We start from the raw sequence: 25,201 nt of genomic DNA on the forward strand, positions 1-25,201 counted from the left end.
AGAGTTTTTGCACAAGAACTCTTCAGCAAAAGAGTTCTTGTGCAAGATCATGCCAGTGTAGACGTAGCCCTAGGTAGAGGGACATGGCCACAGGTTCCTCTCCTGCTTTCTCCTGAGAGGGGCCAATCAGCCCTATCTCATCCACCACCACCCAGGTTGCACCTGCAGGAGAAAGGATTGTGATGAGCCTGAGCATTCCCAGCTGCTGGCTCCGGGAAGGTGTTAATAGGACTCAGGGGGAGGCCAAAGCTAGTTTCACCTGGTCACTGCAAGAATTTTCATCTGGGCTCTGCCCAATCAGAGCTGCCTCTGGGCTACAAGGGTGCCAGGCCAAGAGTAAGTGCTTTATGGCTTGCTGTTAGGAAATGAGCATGGCTGGTGCAGGGCAGGCTGGGTGCCCTTTGGGGGCTGTACTCTGCTGGGTGTTGTGTTGTTCCCTGGCTTTAGGAAGGTGGGATGGGTTTTTAGAGGATCCTGTCTTCTTGGTCTGTGGGCAGAAAAGCCTGCAGTTTGCTCTGCCTCCTGACAAGGGTGGCAAGATGTCTCTTGAACTGACTGCTTGGGGTAGGTGAGGGTAATGTTTTGAGCCAGAATGTTTTCCTGTATCAGTGTGTGGTTGCACTGGAAAGGAGCAGAAGTGAATTTTTGCCTTTGGCTTTTTTGTCCTGTTAACAAAGGCCTGTTGAACGGCAAACTCAACCCTAGTGTAACTAAGTAACTGCTTACATGAGTCAAGTGTTCATGCTTATCCCCTACAGAAAGCTAGAAGGGAGGAGGCTGCAGAGCTATAAACTAGCAGTTAACAGCCTCATTGCCCATCTTCTACTGAACTTGTTACAACCTACTTTTTCTTGTCTTTCTCTAGATACCCTTGGGAGGCCACACACTCTGCAGAATGATCCCTCCTGTGGGGTTTGGGTGTCTCAAACTCTGGATGGTTCCAGGAAAGTAGATGCCTCCTATGATGGCTGTTATGTGTATGAATGGGTGAGTGACCTGGTGGTGCCTGCATGGGGTTCTACTAAGGCTGAACCAACAGTCCTGACTTGTGTTTTTTCTTCCTCAGAATGGTAGCTACCTGATGGCAGTTAGGATTGAAGGGACAGATGCAGGTGGGCACAGGGCCCTCCATGGAGAGAAAGTTCTCAGGTGCCCTGCAGACTGGCCAGGTAAGGGTTTAGTATGTTTGTTTTCATGTGAAAACCTCTGACTGTGGCACTACAGATGAGCAATTGCTTTAGCTAAACATGGATGTTCTCCTCCCCTTATGCTAAGGGAGACCTGCACGGGGAAGGCTCATGTATTTTCCTTCTCTCCTCCTTGTAGAAATCATGGTGGGAGGGGTAGGAGACGCTCTCTGGACTCCTAGAGTTGTTCTTCATCCTTTTTGGCAAGAGTGCCCCTGGGTGGCTACACACTTCAGAGCCTGGAGTTAATTGTCTGTGTTCCATCAGGCTGCTTTGAAGCTAATTTTAAATAACCAGCAGAGTATCACTGTTGCAAGTTGTAGTGGAGCCTACCAAACCTGTTTCCTTTCCCACCTTTCAATTTATCAAGGTGTCAATTTAGAAAGAACATGCATGAATTCAGCAGGTATCTTTGAGCTTGGGACTATGCAGATTGAGGGGCATGAGTTGCAGGTCCAGGCTCTGAGCTGAATGCATCTGCCTTTCTAATACTTGCCTACACCACTGCCCTTTCACTAGTCTGAAGTGCTTCTTAAGCTTGATGCTTACCTCACAGGGACAAGGGGAGGGATTTTGAAGCAGTTTTTCCCAGTCACTGATAGAGGCTAATAGAAAAAGCCATGCCAGTGTAACTGCCGGGGCAGATTTGAACCTGGGATCTCTGGAGCTTAATATAGGAGCTCTGACCCTTGGAGCTAAGAGCCAGCTGGTTCCCAGCCCATTCTGTAGAGGTCTCTTGGTCTTAACTGTTGCTGTGGTCTATATGCCACTGCATTGGTTGGTGAACCACAGTAGGTGTGTGGGTTACCCCAGGATTAGCTTAGGGTTTGGTGAGAGGAGGGAGAAAAGAGGAAGTGGCTGCTGTCTCCTAGCCTGATGCTTCAGATGCTGGAGCAGGCCAATTCCCAGTAACTCAGCTGAGCCTTGGGACCCATACAATACTTCCCTCATGCCCCTGGTCCAATAGGGCACAAACTCAGTGGCTCACCTCTTGCCCCACCCAGCTCTTTTGTCTTTCCCTCTTACTCTGATCTCTGCATAAATTTCTTATGGTCTCTCAGCCCTCGATGCTCCAAGCCCCAGTGTCTGTGGTGCTGTCCAGAGCCAGGACAGACTGCCCTGCACCTCTCCGCCTGTGTCACAAGGGGAGTGTGAAGCAAGAGGCTGTTGCTACAATCCTACTGATAGGCTGAAGCCTTGTTACTATGGCAACACAGGTGAGTTTCTAGGCACATGAGTGGTCAACACAGCTGACTAATGCCACATGGGGGAGGAGGAAGAGGGGTTGGCCAACTGAGCATCTAAACCAGAGTAGGGCTTGTAGTAGACCTTGTTGTGCTGGCTACTCATTACTCCTGGTAGTCAACTAACCTCATCCATCATTAGACTGTGCTTCTAGTGCTGCCATGAACAAACAGCTTTGTAGGCCAGAAGGCATGTCATTGTCCCTGTGGAAGCTGCAATAACAGTCAGTTGCAGGTGTCCCCCTCCCCCCACACTCCTCCAATGTAGGAGTCTTTGTCCCCACTCTGTCTTAAACTGTCACATGTTCACTTCCAGTGACAGCACAATGCACTCCCGATGGCCAGTTCTCTATTGTGATTTCTCGGGATGTGACTCTACCATCCCTGATCCTGGACTCGGTGCATCTGGCCAGTGGAAGCAGTGCTGGCTGCGTCCCTGTGGCAAAGAATGATGCCTTTGTCCTGTTCCAGTTTCCACTTTCTGCCTGTGGCACCACTTTCCAGGTAAGGGTTGGGGAGGCTGGCTTAGACTGGAACAGCAAGACTCTCTGGGTCAGAGCTAGTTATGATCTCAAGTCCCTTATGATGCCTATGTCCATCCCAATGACTGTTGATGGTGGGTAGAAATCTCAGGTTTCCTAATATCCAACTTGCTATGAAAGCAGCAGAGCTGCAGGGTGACTGGCTGATCTTCCATTGCAGATGGATGGGAGCCAGGGTATATATGAAAACGAACTGGTAGCAGACCAGGATGTGAGAACCTGGAGTCGAGGATCCATAACGCGGGACAGCATCTTTAGGTAACCTCATGAAATTCACCCGTCAGCATCTACAGAGTGGTCTCTCCAATTAGCCCTGTTCAGATCATCGTTGTCAGAAGCCCAGGAACAGATTCATTCAGCAAATGTTTGCAGTGTAAATACTGAAACTGCACAGTCCCTGCCTCTCAGTCTCGATTCTCCTAGGTCACATGATGACCTGGCCTTCCCTGAGGCTGAAAGAGCAGACTTAAAGCCTCTCCCTCCAAATTATCCAGAGGCATGACAGCCAGTCAGGACCAACCAGCCCCATCCCGCCCCTCCTCCCCAAATAAAAGTCCCCAGGGTCCGGCTGGTCCTGACAGCTGTTAACTTCATGGTTTCTCACCCCCCAGATTGCACGTCCGCTGTAGCTATTCTACTAGTGGCAACTTCCTCCCTGTGAGCATCCAGGTCTTCACGCTACCACCACCCCTTGCTGTGTCCCAGCCTGGCCCCCTCTCACTGGAGCTGCGCATTGCCACAGGTAGCAAACTCTTCCTCCTGTGTCTGGGTCTCATTTCTCCTTAATGGGAGAGAAGGGCAAATCATAGACTCAGAGTATTCAGACTTGAAGGGACCTCGGTCATTGAGGCCAGTCCTCTGCCCTCATGGCAGGACCAAATACTGTCTAGACCATCCCTGACATTTATCTAACACTCTTAAATATCTCCAGAGATAGATTCCACAACCTCCCTGGGAAACTTACTCCAGTGTTTAACCACCCTGACAGGAATTTTTTAAAATGCTGTGTGGGAAGTCAGGACTATCATTGGCATGGGTTCAGTCCAAGAACGCTACTGCAGTTAGAATCAAACTAGCACTCTTCTTGCTGACAAGGAGTTGCCTATTGGAAAAAATTTTTAATACAGTAGCAGAGCAAATATATTCTGGGTAGGCTTGTCAGTTAGCAAGAAGGTGTCACCCCAATATCAGCACCTGACAATCTTTTTGATTGCCCTTGAATTCCTGGAGGGTTGGCAACTCTAATATGGGTTATAATTAAAAATAGGGATATGCTTCCACTTGCCATATGAAAGTTAGGCATTTTCTAGGTAGACGCAGGCTATTCCTGTTAGAAAAGCCTTAGTTGAAGCCGCTGACCTGCTGTCCCTCTGGCTTGTTGCAGAGCAGGGTTATGGCTCCTACTACACAGACAGAGATTACCCTGTGGTGAAGGTCCTCCGTGACCCCATCTACGTGGAGGTCCGGATCCTTCAGAAAACTGACCCAAACCTGGTGCTTGTTCTTCACCAGTGCTGGGCCACTCCCAGCGCCAATCCTCAGCAGCAGCCACAGTGGCCCCTCTTGGTGGATGGGTGAGTACCTGGGGGTACCACATGAGGAGTGTCACAGGGTCTGGCCAGAGCAGGACACTCTCTAAATACTGCTTTGCTCATTCCTAGGTGCCCCTATGCAGGAGACAACTACCAAACCCAGCCGGTGCCTGTAGGAGCTGCGTCAGGGTTGCAGTTCCCGTCTCATTACCAGCGCTTCATCATCAGCACCTTCACCTTCGTGGACTCTGCTTCCCAGCAGATGTTTACAGGCCCAGTATGATCCCTTATCCATAAGGGTCCTTCCATATGCATCATGTGGGCTTCCCTCCTGGCTCCTGCATCAGGGAGGGGCGAGGGCTCTGACGCCCCAGCAAGCTGTATGGGGGAGTGGTTCTTCCCTAGTAGTGGATAGTTAGACTTGTCCCTCTGACTTGTGGGAACCCTTTCCCACAAAGACCAGCTTTCAGCTGGAAGTTGGGAGAACCACTCACGCACAGGGCTGTATCTCTGCTTGGAGATCATGTAGGACTCAGAATTAGTGTTCCATGTTGCTCCAAGCCATGGGGTCAGAGCTCATGTACAAGCAAGGAGCTGATCTAAAGGGTGGGAGGCATCCAGTAGCTGAACTACAACTCCAGTGAGGCCATGCATTTCCATAGCATAATGTACTCACAGGAGAATGGAGTACAACAAATACTACAGGCCAAGAGTAAACTGGATTGCCTCAAATGTCCTGAGGGGAAGGTGGGACTTAGGACATTACTTGTTGGCTGTGTCTACACTGCACCCCTTTTCCGGAAAAGGGATTCAGATTAGACCAGTCAGAATTGCAAATCCCCCCCCCCCCCCCCCCCCCCGTGGCATTTGCATTTACATGGCTGCCGCTTTTTTCCAGCTTGGGGATATTTAAATCCCCCATGGATTTGCAATTCCGACTGGTCTAATCTGCATTCCTTTTCCGGAAAAAGGGTGCAGTGTAGACACAGCCGTCTAGTCTACTGTTCTGTTTTACAACTCCCAACGTGGGCTTCATTCACCCTTGAATGCAAACCCATTCAGTGGAAGTTATCCATGCAAGCAGAGAATCTTCAAACTCTGCTGTTTGAGCATGTTTTGGGGATGAATAACTCCAGCACCTCAGGGTGTTGCTACATTGCTTGAAGGGCCTTCCTATGCACTGAGCATCACAAAGCATTGGGTTGTGAAAAGGGGTTCTGTTAACTTGGGCAGACATCACACCTGTATCTGCTGGACATGCTGACAAAGATGCAAAAGCTGCTTCAACCTGTTAAGAGCCTTTGGGGACTGTCCCCTGTCCCCCTGCTGACTAGCAAGAGCAGTAATCTCCTAACCACTCGCCTCTCCCTAGGTGTACCTGCACTGTAGTGCCTCAGTGTGCCAGCCTTCCCTGCCTGCATCCTGCACCACCACCTGCCCTGCTGTAGCCCGTGAGTATTCTGGCCTTTCTGTTTCTCTCTGTAGGGTGTGATTCATGTGCCTGGCAAACATCATGAGGATTTCTCTAAACTAGGGAGTGCAGGGGTGCTTCAAACTGAATTACACCATGGCCCTCCTGACAAAATTCTATACAACTTGATTGTGGGGGAAGTGAGGGTGGCACTGAGCCTGACCAACTCCCACTGCCCATGGGCAGGGTCAAAACTGAAGCCCTGAGACATCAACTCAGGGCCCTAGCAAGTCACAAGCTAGCCCTGGTGACATGAATAAATAGCTGTGATTGTCTTTGGGGTCCTGATGGGGTTTGAGAACCCCTACTTGAAACCTGGTCTTAGAGGACACTCCTAGTTCCTACTTGACCTGCTCCTGTCTCAAAGCTCTTCCTTCTGCATACTACTGGGGACTCTGTATCACAGGGGATAACTTCAGTCATGCATAGAGAAGCTCCCGTCATCCACTACCTCTTACAGGGAAGCGAGAATTGGGCTTCCCTATAGAAAGGATGTGGCACTCAAGGCTGGAGCAGTGGACTGTCCTAGCCATGACTCAAGCTCTAGGAAGCTTTGGATTTCCTGCTGACCCAGCAAGCTGTGTGGTGGGGAACCCCCCACTACCACCACCAAGCCTTGCAGCTAACCTTTTTCTTGCTGTACAGGGAGCAGAAGGAGCTTTCAGGAGCACCCTCTGGATGGCCTCTCAATCACCAGCAGGGGGCCTGTGATCCTGCTCCAGGACAGACCAAAGAGAGAAGGTGCCGTGGATGGACTGGGTAAGAGCTGGAGTCATGGTATAGGTCAGGTCTGCAAAGCCTGACCTTGCCCTTGAATCCATAATTGCTCCGTAAGGGAGGTGCTGTCCAGTATTACAAAGGTCAATTCACATTAGTGGCCTCTGAACATGTCCTGGCTCACTGTTCAAACTGACTCACTACTATTGTCTGCATCATATGGAGGTGATGCCTAGGTGCTAGAGGCATGGGAGTCTGTCTTGAGCAGCAAGATACTAGGTGTGGGAGGCTGTTTGACCACATGATATCTACTCCTCTCCCTGAGCTGAGCAGGCTGGGCGCATGTATAGTAACAGTATTTCTTTTCTGGCAGGCTTGTCTCTGAACACTAGCACATCCTGGACTCTAGTCTGGGCCAGTGGAGCAGTTCTGGGGACAATGTTCCTGTCACTCCTGGCAGCTGCATGTTGGAGATTGAGGAGAAATTTGGTGTTTGAATCCAGTGTGTCTGAAAAATAATAATAAAATCATTCCAGAGCATCGGTCTGTCTCTTCATTGCCCCTCTAGTTTTGAGGTGCAGATGCCAAACTTGAGAAGTTGCTGGGAAGGGTAGGTGGTTTGGTTAATGAAACTTCCAGTCATAGACTATTTTTCCAGTACTGGGGTCCCAGCAGCACAGGCTACAGTCATCAACTAATGCTGCTCAGTTTAGCTTTGAACACGAACTGTCAGGTCCCGCTGATAGAAGTTTGTGCTTGGCAAAAGCTGGGCCTTGACATACTCCTCTATCAGCAAGAACTTAATATGCCTTGAGGTGGGTGGTGAAATAGCACAAAGAAGCAATGAACGCCCTCTACAAGGAAAGCAATTGCTACATGACCTTCTCAAATAGGTTGGTGATAGCTGTAATTGTTCAGCAACGTGACAAGTTGGGATCTGATCACTGGGGCATATAAATTTGAAAAGTCACGCACGATCCTACTAGTAGCGGCATTGTAATTTTCTGCAGGAGTTGCGGCTCTTAGTGCATAAACCATCTCTCTTCTCCACAGAACCCCAGTGCACTAGGTAAGCCCCCTCTGCTCTTGCTCACTCCCAGGCCCTTCTTGTAAAAGGACTCGAACAGGTCACTCCGACCTGTCTTATTAAAAATCCTGCTGAATCAAGCTCATTCCTCAGCTGACACAAGTCCAAGGAAAGCAGGAGTGAGGAGAACAAATACTCCACTAGCAGACAAGTGTTCCTCTGGCCTGAGGACATCAATGATAAATGGCAGGTAGTACAAACTAATCCCTTTCTATCTGGACCACAGTTGATTGTGGTGACAGGATTGAGAGGAAAGCATATGTAACCTATTATACTGAATTGGACAATTTTAATTCTGGCACTTGCTAACTAGTTCAGTAGCATTGGTTCTGCATGGGGGGGATAGGATATCATACCAGTGCTTTCAAGGTATACTCATGAAATCAGAGGAAGGGCAAGAGTATATAGGGAGGGAGAATTCCTTTGTACTCGTCTGCATTTAGGAGACTACATTTACCTCCCTCTAACCAGCTCTACTCCCATCAAGTTTCTGCTTGCAGAATTTGTGGCCATCCCACCCTACTTCTCACACATGGTCTCTCTTTCCTCCACTACTGGTCCAACTCATTTCTCTTCTCTTCCCCCCCCCCTCCCTTTTTTTCCCCCAGTGTAGACAGGCAGCAAGTCTTTGCGCAAAAGTGGCTGCTTTTGCACAAGATCACGCCAATGTAGATACAGCCTGAGGGCTGCAGCTATGCCCAGACACTAGTCCAGTGACTGACAGCAGCAGCTTGTTGGCAAACATCAGCTACATATGGGCTTCCAGCAGCTTGGGTTACTACCTGCAGGGTGGTGATACGCGGTGAAATCTAGGGTGATACTCGGGCCTGGATTTGGCTCCAAGAGTGTGTTTTGCACTGCCCAGCCCTCTCTTGGACACTCCACCTATCTTAGCTCCATTGCCCCTCTAAAGCAGAGGTTGAAAACCTTTTCTGGGGTAGGGACTACTGCCCCACAGAAAAATCAGTCGGGCTACATGCAAGTGAGAAACAAAAACCACACAGACAGGGCCCTGGACTGATAAGCAGGGGGAAAAAAGACAGTCACATCACTTGTACAACTTGTGGGAAGGCATTTCAGTTCAGGGCTTTTCCCCTCCCCTGGATTAACTTTTCTGGAGGACCAGAGCTATTAGATTTTTGGGAGGGGCCCCGTTATGCTGGGGGGCAGTTCCAGAGGGGATGGAGATAGTTATTTCGAGAGAGAACCTTTCTCTCAAAGTAACTGGTAAACATCACTGTATGAGGAATAAGGGTTATTCCAAGAGAAAGGTTTTCTCTCAAAATACCTGTGTCTTTACAGTGTCAGTGCTATTTTGAAATAATTTTGAAATAGCACCATAATGTGAATATGTAAATGAAGCATGGGATATGTTAAATCCTGGCTTCATTTGCAATTCAAATGTCTTCATTTGCATCCCCCTCTCAAAAGAATTAGTTAATTCGAACTAAGCTAATTCGAACTAACGCATCCAGACTACAAAACTAGTTCAAATTAGCGTTTTGCTAATTTGAACTAGCATGTCCATACAGCGTGGACCCTGAACCGGGGTTAAGGATGGCCGGAAGCAGTGCCGGCAGGGCATCAGATGAGGACTTAGAGCGTGGAGCTGCTGTCTCAGGCTAGCTGAGGGCTGTGCTTAAAGGGACCCAACCCCCACCCCGGACAGACAGTTTTCAGGGGTGCCCCGCTTGCAAAGCAGTCCTGGCTTGGAGTGCCCTGAGTGCCCACACTGGGCACATCACAGCACTCGACCATCAAACTGGCTGCATTTACTGCAGGCTGCCATCTGGGGAGAGGGGGCAATTGGGGGGCTGCAGGAGAGCTTCCACCCCCAGAAGCCCGCAGAGCCAGCCCAGTCCTCCCCATCGGGGGCTCATACCCTATTCCTCCCTCACCTCCTTCCACTTACCCCTGCATAGCCCCCCTTCCTGATGTACAAAATAAAGGACACGTGTGGTCAAAAATAGAATCTCTCTTTATTGAACAAAACTGGTGGAGACTGGGAAAAGGAGGTGGGAGAGGGGAAGAGAGAGGGTGGGAGAGGGGAGGGCAACTACAATGATGAGGGGTTTGGTACAGGTCCCATATGAAGAGAGGCTAAAGAGACTGGGACTTTTCAGCTTAGAAAAGAGGAGATGGAGGGGGGATATGATAGAGGTCTATAAAATCATGAGTGGTGTGGAGAGGGTGCATACAGAAAAGTTCTTCATTAGTTCCCATAATAGAAGGACTAGAGGACACCAGAGGAAAGGAATGGGTAGCAGGCTTCAAACTAATAACAGAAAGTTCTTCACAAAGCAAATAGTCAACCTGTGGAACTCCTTGCTGCAGGAGGCTGTGAAGGCTAGAACTATAACAGAGTTTAAAGAGAAGTGAGATCAATTCATGGAGGTTGGGTCCATGGAGTGGTATTAGCCAAGGGGATAGGAGTGGTGTCCCTGCCTGAAGTTGTGGAAGGCTGGAGAGGGATGGCACGAGACAAATGGCTTGGTCACTGTCTTTGGTCCATCCCCTCCAGGGTCCCTAGTGTTGGCCGCTGTCAGCAGACAGGCTACTGGGCTAGATGGACCTTTGGTCTGACACAGTACGGCCATTCTAAGCTCAGGGCTCAAGGTCGGGGGTCTCAGTGGACCACCTTGATTTTCATGCAAACCTGCTCCTGGGTGGCCAGGCTGGCAGCTCTCCTGCCCTAGATGGCTGCTTTCCTGTGCCTAGTGCAGAGGTCGTGAACGAGGTCCATGATGTCTGCACTGGACCAGGCGGGTGCCCGCCTCTTGCGGTCCTGGGCAAGCTCCTGGGAGCCGCCAGCCTGGTTCCGGGAAGAGGGGGTGGGCTGGGGGGCATCAGGTGGCTGGCTCAAGCCGTGCCAGGTGCAGGGTCTGCTGGCTGGGTGCTGGCAGGCTTGCACCTGGCATGGGCATCGTAGCCAGCCCGTGCCCCTTTAAGGGCTCCGGGGCCGGGAGGGGGGCATACGAGTTTCCCTGGTGTTGGCCAGAGTGGCCACCAGGGAAAGCTGGGAAGGGCTAGCCTCCCACTAGTTCGAATTAAGGGGCTACACACCCCTTAATTCGAACTAGTAAGTTCGAACTAGGCTTAGTCCTCGTACAATGAGGTTTACCTAGTTCAAACTAAACGCTCCGCTAGTTCGAATTAAGTTCGAACTAGCAGAGCGCTAGTGTAGCGCCTATCAAAGTTAATTCGAACTAACGTCTGTTAGTTCGAAATAACTTTGTAGTGTAGACATACCCATAGAGACTGTCCAGTTTGTCATGGCTTGTCTTGAAGAAGCATAATCCTTGGCACTTCACTAGCTCTGTCAATTTATTTCTTTGCTTCCCCAGGTGGGAATTTAAGTTTTAAGAGAGCCTGATAAAGATCTTGTAGGTAATATTGGTAATAAAAATAAATATAAAGTGAATAGTGTATACTGTTAGGCTGTGTCTAGACTGCATCCCTTTTCCATAAAAGGAATGCAAATTAGACACATCACAATTGCAAATGAAGTGGGGATTTAAATCCCCCTGCTTCATTTGCATAAACATGGCTGCCTTTTTTTCTGGCTCGGAGCTTTGCCGGAAAAAAGCGCCAGTCTAGATGGGGATCTTTCGGAAAATAAAGCCTTTTCTGAAAGATCCCTTATTCCTTTTTTTAAGAGGAATAAGGGATCTTTCGGAAAAGGCTTTATTTTCTGAAAGATCCCCGTCTATACTGGCTCTTTTTTCCGGCAAAGCCCTGAGCCGGAAAAAAGCAGCAGCCATGTTTATGCAAATGAAGCAGGGGGGATTTAAATCCCCGCTTCATTTGCAATTGTGATGTGTCTAATTTGCATCCCTTTTACAGAAAAGGGATGCAGTCTAGATACAGTGTATACTGTAATTGAAATGTCTATATTTTAAATATAGAAAAATCCAAATACATTTAAATAAGTGGCATTCTATTGTTTAACAGTGTAATCAACTGTGATTAATTTTTTTAATTATATGAATAATTTTTTAATAGCTTAACAGTGCTAAAATAAAGGTAAAATACATTGTGGTATTAAAACATAACAACCTAGACTGAATTCAAGGTAAAATTCTTACCAACTGCTTCCAGCAATAGGTCATGAACTGCTCCCAAAATCCAATGGCTGTTTGTTTTGTTGTCTTAAGTGGAAAGGAGAAATAGACGGGGAAAGACTTAGGGGCTATGTCTATGCATATGTTTTTGTTGTGCAAAAAAATATGCAAATGAGGCAAAGCCTGGAATACCACCACCTCATTAATTATGCAAATGAGGCTCCATTTTTGTGCTAAACCCCCTCTTGCGCAAGAGCCGTTCCTCTTTTTTCCACACTTCACATCATTTGCATATTTTTTGTGCAAGAGGGGACAGTCTAGACATAGCTGAAATGTTTTGCCCCTTTCTTCTATCTTTTATTCACCTTTTGAAATGCACTATCCTGAGTATTGCTGCCCTCCCCCCACCCCAAAATCAGTCAGGAAGCCTCATAGTGAATGAAAGAGGCTTCATGCTATCATTTGCTAAAATGCAGATTTGCCTTATCTCCCTCTTGCTTTTCTAAGGATCGTTTATACTACTTCTATGTTAAGTGAGTTAAATGCATACATCTTTGTTTAAAATGTGATTGACGTGTTCTGCTAATCAGGACTACCTGGGTTTGAACATGTGCCACCAATATCATTCATAACTTAGATACATCTTGCTATACACATCTCATCATGATATTATTGACCAGTGAGTTAAAAGGGTGTTATAAGGAGAAGGGAGAATTTCTCCTTGGCCTTATGAGAATAGGACAAGAAGCGAATGGCTTATATTGCAGCAAGACAGGTTTAGGTTGCATATTAGGGAAAACTTCTTGCCTGTTAGGGTGGTTAAACACTGGAATAAATTGCTTAGGGAGATTGTGGAATCTCCATCACTGGAGATATTTAAGAGCAGGTTAGACAGACACCTGTCAGATGATATAGACCATGCTTGGTTCTGCCGTGAGAGCAGGGGACTGGACTTGATGACGTCTCGAGGTCCCTTCCAGTTCTATGATCCATGAGATAGGAAAATGAGCAGTTAAACTAGTTCTCACTGGCTGGCACTGGGTTCTCTGGGCCACATTTTCCACTGTCATGCAAACATGTGTCCTGGTGGCTGTAAGAGGCTTCTCTTGTGATTTAGTAACTAGGGCAATGGCACATCAGACTCTTCCCCCTCACTATTCAACTGCACATACACAATGCAGATAACTGGATCATGTTCCAGCAGCTGCTAGCCCGCTGTGTGACCCAAGCCGTGGCTAATTGTATCCATCCAGAGGAGACATCCTGCTGGTAGGGAACTTGATGCTTGTAACAGCCCTGAGCAATGAAATCCAGTGCTGGCCTGGCAGAGAGTCTAGCAATGTGGGATGCTCCAGTCACAGAGGAGGGGTGGGGGACTGATTCCACAGCAAGGCGCAGCTCAGCAGCTCAGTCTGGAGCAGAAGGAAACCAGTTCCCAGCCTCCCTGGGTTCTAACAGGAAATATTAGACTCCTAGGCTGTGTCTACATTGGCAAGATTTTGCGCAAAAGCAGTTGCTTTTTGCAAAAACTTCCTGCCTGTCTACACTGGCTGCGAGTTCTTGCACAAGAGCACTGACGTTCTAATGTAAGAAATCAGTGCTGCTTGTGCAAATACTCTGACGCTCCCGCTCAGGAAGAAGCCGTCTGCGCAAGAGGCCAGAGTAGACAGGCAGCTAAGACATTTTGCGCAAAAGCAGTCTAAACGGAAAAAAGTCCTTGTGGCCGCTTGGATGCTCCATACCTGCAGGCAGCTCCAGACTTCCTGGTAACCTGAGCCCCCTTAAAGGCAGACGCAGCCTGCAGAGGCCATGAGGCAGAAGCAGCTTTGCCACATCTGCCCAGAGCTCTGCCACGCGGCTCTGCTCCCTGCAACGGCCACCAGACCACCGAGGATGGCCGCTCCGGGGGGGGGGGGGGGGGGAAACAACCCACACCCCCAGCACAGGAGGCACCAAGGCGCACAAAGCGCTGTGCCCCTTCCTGGTCCGCAGGGGAGCTCGATGCCCTCCTGGACCTCGGGGCCAAGGAAAAGGCCCTCCATGACCTATGGTCCCGTCGGCGCAACGCGGACATTTTCCGCTGCATGACCCTGGAACAGATCCGGGCTAAGGTCAAAGAGCTGCACCTGGGCTATGTGAGGGCCAGGGGGCAGGAGCCGACACCTGCCTCCACTACCAACAGCTCCACACCATCCTGGTCCAGACACCACCACCCCACGGACTCTCGGTGCTGGTGGACACCTGCAGGCACCTCCCCATCACCAGACCCAGTGAGATGGAGGAAGCACACGGTGGGAGGTGGGTAACCGAGTGGGCCCAAGCCACATTAATGTGGTGTCACCTGGGCTCAGGGGTGGAAGGCATGGGATGTGGGGACAATGGCTGGGCTGCCTGACTGACCCATCCTTTCTTCTCTTCCCTGCAGCGGGACCAAGCAGGAGCAAGGGACTCTCCAGCCCTGCGGCAGCGGCAGTGGCAGCAACCCCAGCCGCCCAAGCACCAAGTGGGCAGGTCCGGCAGTGGGACCAGCTCCTTCGGCACCACGTGCAGGCCGAACGGATGGAGACAGCCATCACGCGCTGGGTGGAGGTGGACCTGCAGTGGCGCCACCAGGCCTGGGCACCTTCCACACCCAGTGCATGAGCATGGCAGATGCCATTTCCACCCTCACCGCGCACATTGGCCATGCCATTCGTTATTGCCCCATGCACCCGTCATCCCTCCCATGGCAATGCCCGTGCCTCCTCCTGCTCCCCCTCCTGCTCCCACAATGCCCCCTCCTGCCCCTGCCCCTCCTGCCCACCTCCCCGTGGCCTGACCCCCATGTGCAAGTCCGCCCCCACACAAGCAGTCGTAGGGGCCACCTCTCCCAGCAGTAGCTCTCCGCTCCCAGTTAAGAGCCTCCCACCCTACATTTACCCCCTCCCCATTGTAAATAAAAAGTTCAAACATTGTGTTCCAAAAAAACCTGTGTTGGTTGTTTATTGGGAGGAGGGAAGGGTAGAGTTTGGGATGGGAGACCGAGGCAACCCTACCATGGGGCCTGGGAGAACATCTCTGTCAGGACCTCCCAGATGCCCACCCCATCGTGGTGCACCTGGCAGATGGCAGCTGTGCGGGGCTGTTCGAAGGCCTGGCCCTCGCCTGCCATCCATGTCGGGAGAAAGGTCTCCCCCCTCTGCTCCACAAGATTGTGGAGCACACAGCACGTGGCCACTACCTTGGGTACATTCTGCTCACCCATCTCCAGATGGGTGAGCAAACAACGGAACCTGGCTTTCAGACACCCGAAGGTGCACTCCACTTGGTTGCAGGCCTGGTTGAGACGGTCGTTGAACTGGGCCCAGTTGTAGTCCGGTCACCCCGTGTAGGGCTGCATTAGCCAGGACAGCAGGGGGTAGGCTGCGTCCCCCACATTACACGTGAGCATGGTCACTTCCCCAACAGTAAATCCCCGCTGGGGGAAGTAAGTGCCTGCCTCCAGCCTCTCACACAGGCCAGAATTTCTTAGAATGCGGGCATCATGTGCCCTGCCGGACCAGCCTGCATAAATGTCCGGGAAGCGGCCATGGTGGTCCACGAGGGCCTGGAGTACAATGGAGAAGTACCCCTTTCTGTTTATGAAATGGGCCGCTCGATGCTCTGGGGCACGGACGGGGATGTGGGTTGCATCCAGGTCTCCCCCGCAGTTGGGAACCCGAGGGCAGCGAAGCCAGCCACCGTAGCCTCCACGTCGCACAGGCGGATGACTCTCCGGAGCAGGACGTCATTGATGGCACGGACGACCTGCAGAAGGGTGCAGAGAAACACAGGGGAACACATCATGTAAGGCAGGGTAAGTGCGTGCTCCCTTGGGCCCCCCCCCCCGTGATGCCCTCTGTCCACACACACACACACACACACACACCAGGGCCCTCTTGCCCCACGAGCTCTCCTCCCCCCCACCAGCAGGCCTGTGCAAGGGAGGGACGGCCCAAACCCCTGGGTGACCCAGCCTGGAGTCTTGCCTGCCCCTGGGCATGGAGTGCAGTACCCTTCCTCCCACTCCCCCTGGGACTTACCTGCATGACGACGGCACCGACAGTGGATCTGCCCACCCCGAACTGGTGTGCCACTGATCGGTAGCTGTCCGGGGTGTCCAGCTTCCATAGTGCGATGGTGACCCTCTTCTCGACGGGGATGGGTGCCCGCAGCCGGGTGGTGCTTCTCTGGAGCGCAGGGGCGAGCCAGGCACACAGCTCCAGGAACATCCGCTTTCACATGCGAAAGTTCCGGAGCCATTGCTGTCGTCCCATTGCCCCAGGACCAACCAGTCCCCACCAGTCGGTACTGGTGTCCAGTCTCCACAAGGACCTCTCCACGGTGGGATGGGGATGGCACAGGGGTGCCACAGCCTCCCTGGTGAGGGAGTCCAGAGCGACCTGCGCCTCGAGGTCCTGGAGAAGGAGTGCAGCAGCCTGGAGCAGCAGCTGCAGCCACTCCAAAATGGCCGGAAGGGGCCAGAGCAGGCACAAGGCCACCCCTGGCTCCATAGCACAAGAAACAAGCTAAGATAAAAAAAAAAAATCAGCTAAAGGCACAAGACAGTGGTGTCCAATAAGGCAGAGGGCAACCACAACTAGAACTGCTACAGCTGTCAGTCCCTGCAAGAGGTCCTAAAGCCCACAGCAGCAGGAAAGAAACGGCTGTCCAGGGAGATCCCTTTAAGCACGTGTCTCAAAGGAGCTCCAGCCCCCACCCCTAGAAAGGGCTGGTGCCCTTTTGCCCTCTTCAAAATGGTTCCGAGCTTCTGCTTTTGCGCAAAAGCATCCCGCCAATGTAGATGCACTTTTGAGCAAAAGCGCATCATCCTTAACGATGAGTCCCAGACCAATAGAGACGCTCTCTTGCGCAAATACTCGAATGCAAAAACTCTTGTATTAAAAGTATTTGCGCAAAATCATACCAGTGTAGACGTAGCCCTAGGTAAAGGGACATGGCCACAGGTTCCTCTCCTGCTTTCCCCTGAGAGGGGCCAGTCAGCCCTATCTCACCCTCCTCCTAGGGTGCACCCACAGGAGAAAGGATTGTGATGAGCCTGAGCATTTCCAGCTGCTAGCTCTGGGAATGTGTTAATAGGACTCAGGAGGAGGCTGAAGCTAGTTTCACCTGGTCACTGCAGGAATTTTCACCTGGGCTCTGCCCAATCAGAGCTGTCTCTGGGCTACAAGGGTGCCAGGCCAAGAGTAAGTGCTTTATGGCTTGTTGTTAGGAAATGAGCATGGCTGGTGCAGGGCAGGCTGGGTGCCCTTTGGGGGCTGTACTCTGCTGGGTGTTGTGTTGTTCCCTGGCTTTAGGAAGGTGGGATGGGTTTTTAGAGGATCCTGGCTTTTTGGTCTGTGGGCAGAAAAGCCTGCAGTTTGCTCTGCCTCCTGACAAGATGTCTCTTGAACTGACTGCTTGGGGTAAGTGAGGGTAATGTTGGAGGAATATTGGCTGCATTGGGAAGGAACAGTAGTGATTTTTCTTTCTCTTTCCCTCCCCCCTGCTTTTAGCTTTTCTTTTGTTATTTGTCAAAGCTTTGTCTAATGGCAAACTCATCCTTAGCACAACTGAGTAACTGCTTAGAAGAGTAGTACTGTGACTGGTGTTTTGTCTGAGGGTTAGGTGCCTGTATGGGACTCCTCTATGTTAGACTCTTTGTAGGCACTAAGGTTTTGGCTAGTCTGCTCTCCTCTAGAAAGCTAGAGGGGAGGGGGCTGCAGAGCTATGAATTGGCAGCTAAATGTCTCCTTCACCCACCTTTTACTGTCCTGGCTACTAACTTCCTTGTTCTGGCCTCCCTCTAGATCCTCTTGGGAGGCCACACACTCTGCAGAATGATCCCACCTGTGGGGTTTGGGTGTCTCAGACTCTGGATGGATCCAGGACAGTTGATGCCTCCTATGATGGCCGTTACGTATATGAATGGGTGAGTGACCTGGTGGTGCCTGCATGGGGTTCTGCTAAGGCTGCTCCAACAGTCCTGACTTGTGTATATATATTTTTTCTTCCTCAGAATGGCAGTTACCTGATGGCAGTTAGGATTGAAGGGACAGATGCAGATGGGCACAGGGCCCTACATGAAGAGAAAGTTCTCCGGTGCCCTGCTGTTTGGCCAGGTAAGGGTTTTTATATGATCACTCCTAGCTATTTGAGTACAGATGAGTAACTTCTTCATCTAAAGATGGCTGTTCCTCTTGTATGGAGGCTCAGACACTTTACTTCTCAGCTCCTTGTGGCAAGTGTGTCAACTCACATAGTTCTTGCTCCTCCTCCTTTGCCTCTAGCTGCACTCTTCAGAGCTTGGAGTTAATTGTATTTGTATTCTATTAGGAACTGGAGACTCCATTTGGGGACTGCAAGTGATTCTAGGCTAGTCATACCTGGACCTCGGAGGAGGAGAAGTTAAATTAGCCATCTTCATTGCCCAGAAGAGCCGAAGGAATGCAAATATATTGTTTTACCTGCCTACTTCAAATTCGTAGTATTTCCTGGAGCTGCTCTGTCCCATATGCACAGAATATGAACTCCAGGGGGTTGAAAATACTAGGCAGAGCTCTGTCCCAGACAGCACTGGCTGAATTTAAGCTCCACATAATTACTCAAAGAATGACCAAATATTAGTTCTTTGCATACTTTCTTTAAGAACATCAGGATACTCTTACTGGGTAGCTAAAAATCAGTGTTTTTAATACATGCCCCCAAAGAACTGTGGGACACTGGGAACTACTTGCAGCTCTTGAACACCAGTCACAGTTCTAGGCTGTAGTGGAGCCTACAGAATCTCTCCTTTCCCACCTCTCAATTTCTCAAGGTGTCCCACTTATAAAGAACATGCATGAATTCAACAGGCATATCTGAGAATGGGACTCATCTCGGGCTCATTCTCTGCTCAAGCTATCTACCCTTACAATACTTGCCCTGACCTCTGCATTTCCACTAGTCTGAAGTGCTTTTGTAATGTTAATCCTCCTCCTCCTTCACTGTGAAGTAAGCAGTTGGAAGTAGCATCTCCCAGTCACAGGTGGGGATTAAATACTTGTCCAAGACCACAAAGGAAAAATCTATTTCAGGGTTAGGTCAGGATTTGACTCTAGGAGGGAAGGAAGAAAGGAGGTGGCTGCTGCTTCTAACATAAGAATGGCCATACTGGGTCAGACCAAAGGTCCATCCAGCCTGGTATCCTGTCTGCTGACTGGCCAATGCCAGGTGTCCCAGAGGGAGTGAACCGAACAGGTAATGATCAAGTGATCTCTCTCCTGCCATCCAGCTCCACCCTCTGACAAACAGAGGCTAGGGACACCATTCCTTACCCACCCTGGCTAATAGCCAGGGCTTGACAAAGTATTGAATCTACTCACCTGTGGTGAGTAGTTTTCAGCCGGGTGCCCTGTTTTCAGTGGTGCACATGCGCTGTGCAGGGCTGGAGAGTGGCTTTTGCCACAATAGTCGAGCCCTACTAATAGCCATTAATGGACTTAACCTCCATGAATTCATCTAGTTCTCTTTTAAAGGCTGCCATAATCCTAGCCTTCACAACTTCCTCAGGAAAAGAGTTCCTCAGGTTTGACTGCACTGTATGAAGCACTTTCTTGTATTTGTTTAAAACCTGCTGTCCACTAACTTCATTTGATGGCCCCTAGTTCTTGTATTATGTGAACAAGTAAATAACTTTTCCTTATTCACTTTCTCCACACCACTCATGATTTTATAGCCCTCTATCATATCCCTCTTAATCTCCTTTTCCCAAACTGAAAAGTCCTAGTCTCTCATCTCTCCTCATATGGGATCCGTTCCAAACCTCTAATCACTTTAGTTGCCCTTCTCTGAACCTTTCCTAATGCCAGTATATCTTTTTGAGATGAGTAGACCACATCTGTACATTGGCTCGAGGTGCTGGACTATGCTACAATCCAGTAACTCAGCTGAGCCTTGGGACCCATGCAATACTTCTCTCCATGCCCCTGGTCCAGTAGGGCAAAAACTCAGTGGCTCACCTCTTGCCCCACCCAGCTCTTTTGTCTTTCCCTCTTACTCTGATCTCTGTATAAACTCTTTATCAGCCCTCGATGCTCCAAGCCCCAGTGTCTGTGGTGCCGTCCAGAGCCAGGACAGACTGCCCTGCACCTCTCTGCCTGTGTCACAAGGGGAATGTGAAGCCAGAGGCTGTTGCTACAATCCTACTGATAGGCTGAAGCCTTGTTACTATGGCAACACAGGTGAGTTTCTAGGCACATGAGTGGTCAACACAGCTGACTAATGCCACATGGGGGAGGAGGAGTTGGCCAACTGAGCATCAAAACCAGAGTAAACCTTGTGCTGTGCTCCCTTATGGTAGACCAACCTTCCAGCCAACATTAGACTATTACTCTACATGAGAGCACATGCAGCCTTGTAGCCCACAAGGCACACCTTCGTCCCTCCTCAAAGGACCTAACCAATGCAGACTCAGTTGTAGCAGCTCCTTGGGGCTCTCTGTGCGGGGGGGGGGGGGGGGGGGGACGGACGGACGGACAGTGGGGCTTGGTATTCTGGCCCAGATAGAGGCCAACCTTTTGGCTGATGAATCACTGTTCTGATAGTCTCCCTCACCCACCAAGATGTGGGAGTCTTCCCTCCACTCACTGTCTTAACCGGTCACATGCTCACTTCCAGTGACAGCACAATGCACTCCTGATGGCCAGTTCTCTCTTGTGGTTTCTCGGGATGTGACTCTGCCATCCTTGATCCTGGACTCAGTGCATCTGGCCAGTGGAAGCAGTGCTGGCTGCGTCCCTGTGGCAAAGAATGATGCCTTTGTCCTGTTCCAGTTTCCACTTTCTGCCTGTGGCACTACTTTCCAGGTAAGGGTTGGGGAGGCTGGCTTAGACTGGAACAGCAGGGCTCTCTGGGTCAGAGCTAGTTATGCTCTCAAGTCTCCTATTGGGAGAAAGCTCTGGGTTTCTAATATCACTTGCTGTGATAAGGGCAGAGCTGCAGGGTGACTGGCTGATCTTCCATTGCAGGTGGATGGCAACCAGGGTGTGTATGAAAATGAACTGGTAGCAGACCAGGATTTGAGACTCTGGAATAGAGGCACCATTACCAGAGACAGCCCCTTCAGGTAACCTCACAAGGTTGACTTCTCAGCATCTACAGAGCTGTCTCTCCAGTGAGCACTGTTCAGATTGTCAGAAGCAGATTCCTTCAGCAAACTTTTCTAGTGTAGATCCTGGAACTACATACAGACTGCTCCTCCAGCCTGGTCTCCTCATGATTTGGCCTTACTGAAGCTCAAGGAGCTCACTTAAGATAACAATTCAGGATCTAGGTGTATTGATTTGCAGTCCATTCCTTGTAGGGGAGATGGATTCCTGAGAGCTTACCCGACCTCTCCTTTCTGACTGTCCATCTACACCCCCAGACTAAAAATCCTCGGACCGGCTGGTCCTGACTGGCTGTCAATTTTGTGGTTTCTCACCCACCAGGTTGCACATCCGCTGTAGCTATTCTACTAGTGGCAACTTCCTCCCTGTGAGCATCCAGGTCTTCACGCTGCCACCACCCCTTGCTGTGTCCCAGCCTGGCCCCCTCTCACTGGAGCTGCGCATTGCCATAGGTAGCAAATTCTTCCTCCTGTAGCTGGGTCTTATTCCACCTTAATGGGAGAGGAGGGCAAATGCTTTGTGGGGTAGTGAGGACAATCATTAGCATGGGTTCAGTCCAAGGATGCTATTGCATTTAGGATTAAATTAGCAGTCTTCTTACTGAAAAGGAGTTTGTTCTGCTATTAAAAAAAAAATTGATGTATTCTGGGTAGGCTTGTCAGTTCTGATAGAAAGGAGTCACCCCAGTATCATCACCTGACAATCTTTCTGATTGCCCTTGAATTCCTGGAGGGTTGGCAACTCTAATATGGGTTAAAAATGGGGAAATGCTTCCACTTGCCATATGGAAGTTAGGCATCTTCTAGGTAGACGCAGGCCATCCCTGTTAGAAAAGCCTTAGTTGAAGCCACTGACCTGCTGTCCCTCTGGCTTGTTGCAGACCAGGGTTATGGCTCCTACTATGCAGACAGAGATTACCCTGTGGTGAAGGTCCTCCGTGACCCCATCTACGTGGAGGTCCGGATCCTGCAGAAAACTGACCCAAACCTGGTGCTTGTTCTTCACCAGTGCTGGGCTACTCCCAGCGCCAATCCTCAGCAGCAGCCACAGTGGCCCCTCTTGGTGGATGGGTGAGTGCCTGGGGGTACCACATGAGGAGTGTCACAGGGTCTGGCCAGAGCAGGACACTCTCTAAATACTGCTTTGCTCATTCCTGGGTGCCCCTATGCAGGAGACAACTACCAAACCCAGCCAGTGCCTGTAGGAGCTGCGTCAGGGTTGCAGTTCCCGTCTCATTACCAGCGCTTCATCATCAGCACCTTCACCTTCGTGGACTCTGCTTCCCAGCAGATGTTTACAGGCCCAGTATGATCCCTCATCCATAAGGGTCCTTCCATATGCATCATGTGGGCTTCCCTCCTGGCTCCTGCATCAGGGAGGGGCAAGGGCTCTGCCCCAGCAAGCTGTATGGAAGAGTGGTTCTTCCCTAGTAGCGCATAGTTAGACTTGTCCCTCTGACTTGTGGGAACCCTTTCCCACAAGGACGGGCTTTCAGCTGGGAGTTGGGGAGAACCACTCAGAAGCACAAGGCTGTATCTGTTTGGAGATCATATGGGACTCAGAGTAGTGTTCCATGTTGCACTGACTCATGGAGTCAGAGGTGAGATCTTGTACAAGCAAGGAGCTGATCCGAGTCTATAGCGTGTGGGGCATCCAGTAGCTGAACTCCAACTCCAACGAGGCAATGCATTTCCATAGTCCTGCACCAGTTCAATATTTTCCTATCAACACCAAACCTTCCAGCTTAGTCTTAACCTGTTTTGGCTCAAGTGCCCTGAGGAGTTGATACTACTTGTCTATCCCGCTGTTATCTTAACTCCTAATGTGGGTTTCACCCTCCCATTGACTGCGTATAGTGCCCCACAGCCTCTGCTGAATAACAAGAGCAGTAGGCTCCTAACCACCTCCTCTTCCTTAGGTGTATCTGCACTGCAGTGCCTCAGTATGCCAGCCCTCCCTGCTAGAATCCTGCACCTCCACCTGCACTGCTGCATCTCGTGCGTATTCCAGCCTTTCTTCTTTCCTTACCTGTATCCTACCCTGCAGAGTCTTGGCAGTCAGCATGGGGTTCTATAAACTAGAGTATCTCAGGCATTCTTGCATAGACTTGCTCCTGTCATCCACTGCCTCTGACAGGGGAAATGAGAACTGGGTTTCCCTGTAGAAAGATTCTGAGCAGTAGGCTGTCCTAGCCATGGCATGAGGAGTAGGTAACTTTGCTGCTTCAGGAGGGAATCCAAACTCTGAGGGGTTTGTGGCAGGTTTCTCACCTTAACCTTGCAGCTAATGTTTTTGCTTGCCTTCCAGGGGGCAGAAGGAGCTCTGAGGAGCACCCTCTGGATGGCCTCTCAATCACCAGCAGGGGGCCTGTGATCCTGCTCCAGGACAGGCCAAAGAGAGAAGCTGCCATGGATGGACTGGGTAAGAGCTGGAGTCATGGTATAGGTCAGGTCTGCAAAGCCTGCTGGCAAATTACAATCCATAATTCTTCCATAAGAGGTGCTGTCTTGTGGTATGACAGTCAATTCATCACACTAGCTGCCTCTGAACATGCTCAGTGAGCAACGACAAATTGACTCTCCACTATTGTCTCTGCCTTACGTTGAGGTAATGCTTCTCCCAGCACCAGGCATGGGAGCCTGTCCTGAGCCATGAGATACTGGGTGCAGGAGCTTGTTGGGTTACATGATTCATTACCCCTCCCTTAAGCACAGTAGGCTGGGAGAATGTATAACAGGTTTCTCTCTTCTAGCAGGCTTGTCTCTGAACACTAGAGCATCCTGGACTCTAGTCTGGGCCAGTGGAGCACTGCTGGGGGCTGTATGCCTGTCACTCCTGACTGCTGCATGTTGGAGATTGAGGAGAAACTTGGCTTGAGAATCTAGTGTCAAGAATAATAAAAAAGCATTCCTAGCCCTAGGTCTCTGGCTCTTCACTGACCCTCCCTTCAGTCTCCTAAGGTGCTGACACCAAACTTGAGTTGGTGGGAAGTGTAGGCAGCTAGTTTAGGGAACCTTTCATCCAATAACCTTTTTTGGGCTATTGCATTTCTATGCTAATATTTGATTTAGAATGTCTCTGTTGGTACAGGGCGGTGGCAGAGCTATGGGGCTCGGTTTGGGTGTCTCTACTGCACCATATAAGATGCTGTTTGAGCTATGAAAATTGCAAATCTTATTTTTGAGGTTTTCAAAATAGCTTATTTCTAGACCATGTCAACCTTTAAAATAACCTGTTCTGAAACATCCCTTACTTGGCATGGAATGAGGTTTAAAGGGATGTGAGACTATCAAGCCCATTATTTTTATTTTTAAATGGGCTTGCTGTGAAGACATGGGATAGCTATTCTGGGATACTCCAGTACACTGAAATAGCTGTGGTATAAAACAGTCAAGTCACTCAGCCACAAGCCTTCCTGCTTGTCCTTGGCCAAGTGATGACAAAGTCGATGAAGGCAATTGGAGAAAAGGTGAAGTTCTCGGTAGAGAATGTTCTCTGTAATGCTCCCTTGTGCTACTGCACTGACCTCATGTTCTGAATGCTTTCAGAAAGATGAGCATGTATATCTGACTCTTGCCAGCAAAGAGCTGGAGTTCAAACCTTAAGGCCACATCTGCTCTGCAATGCTATGTGAAAGGCTACTCTCCTGTGACCACCCCACTAGGAAGCAGATGCTTCATCCAACTCATAGCAGCATCAGCATCACAACTAAATGTTTGAGTTGTGGCTCTTTGGGCATTAAACACTCTTCTATATAACCCTACTGCAGTAATAGGCCCCCTCTGCTCATGTAGAGCCTTGTCAGAAGGCTTTAACAGGGTCACGCGGCTCTTAGTACTGATTCAAACTGAGCAATGAACTTGACAGAACAGAAAAGGGTAGTTGGAGTAGAATAAGTATTCTGCTAGTAGGCATGTGTTACTTTGGTCTAAGGCAGTGGTTCCCAACCTTTTCCAGATGGGCACCTATTTTGACAATTCAGGAAGACTTGGTGACCCAGGGCAACTCAAACTGTGTGAAGGGCTCCTTAAGAGCCACCTGGGGAGACACCTGGAGCCCCTTTTGAAATGTAATTGTGACCCATATTTGGGTCCTGACCCATAGGTTGGGAACCCCTGGTCTAAAGACACCTAAGTTAAATGCAGGAACTGTAGTACTAAGTGATCCCTCCTCCTTGGTCATTAGTGACTTTT

The 25,201-nt window shown here is 50.0% G+C and overlaps 1 protein-coding gene across 5 annotated transcripts; it reads left to right on the forward strand.

Moving 5' to 3' along the window:
* Positions 1–334: 334 nt before the first annotated feature.
* ZP4 (zona pellucida glycoprotein 4) lies at positions 335–23,923 on the forward strand. 5 transcript variants are annotated; one of them, XM_075913255.1, is made up of 12 exons: positions 335–564; positions 17,670–17,791; positions 17,879–17,981; positions 19,926–20,081; positions 20,518–20,705; positions 20,868–20,965; positions 21,330–21,460; positions 21,889–22,075; positions 22,163–22,313; positions 22,927–23,005; positions 23,316–23,429; positions 23,761–23,923. In XM_075913255.1, exons 1-12 carry the CDS (start codon positions 366–368, stop codon positions 23,883–23,885), a joined length of 1,653 nt encoding a protein of 550 aa, XP_075769370.1. In that variant the 5' UTR covers positions 335–365; the 3' UTR covers positions 23,886–23,923. The 5 variants fall into 5 exon arrangements, with proteins under 5 accessions (XP_075769370.1, XP_075769371.1, XP_075769369.1 ...); XM_075913256.1 differs by having other exon boundaries at positions 336–564; positions 23,764–23,923; XM_075913254.1 differs by lacking the exons at positions 17,670–17,791; positions 17,879–17,981; positions 19,926–20,081; ... (6 more) ...; positions 23,316–23,429; positions 23,761–23,923 and adding exons at positions 866–987; positions 1,067–1,169; positions 2,249–2,404; ... (6 more) ...; positions 6,622–6,735; positions 7,067–7,233 and having other exon boundaries at positions 345–564.
* The last annotated feature ends 1,278 nt before the right edge of the window (positions 23,924–25,201 follow it).

This window comes from Pelodiscus sinensis, chromosome 1 (genome assembly GCF_049634645.1).
Source record: "Pelodiscus sinensis isolate JC-2024 chromosome 1, ASM4963464v1, whole genome shotgun sequence".
In the NCBI taxonomy this organism is placed as follows: Eukaryota; Metazoa; Chordata; order Testudines; family Trionychidae; genus Pelodiscus; species Pelodiscus sinensis.

Coding starts and splice junctions, on each gene's coding strand:
- ZP4 (XM_075913254.1), top strand. CDS start 366: ATGAGCATGGCTGGTGCAGGGCAGGCTGGGTGCCCTTTGGGGGCTGTA. Junction 3,716..4,357: donor GGAGCTGCGCATTGCCACAG/GTAGCAAACTCT, acceptor GGCTTGTTGCAG/AGCAGGGTTATGGCTCCTAC. Junction 5,957..6,621: donor CACCTGCCCTGCTGTAGCCC/GTGAGTATTCTG, acceptor CTTGCTGTACAG/GGAGCAGAAGGAGCTTTCAG.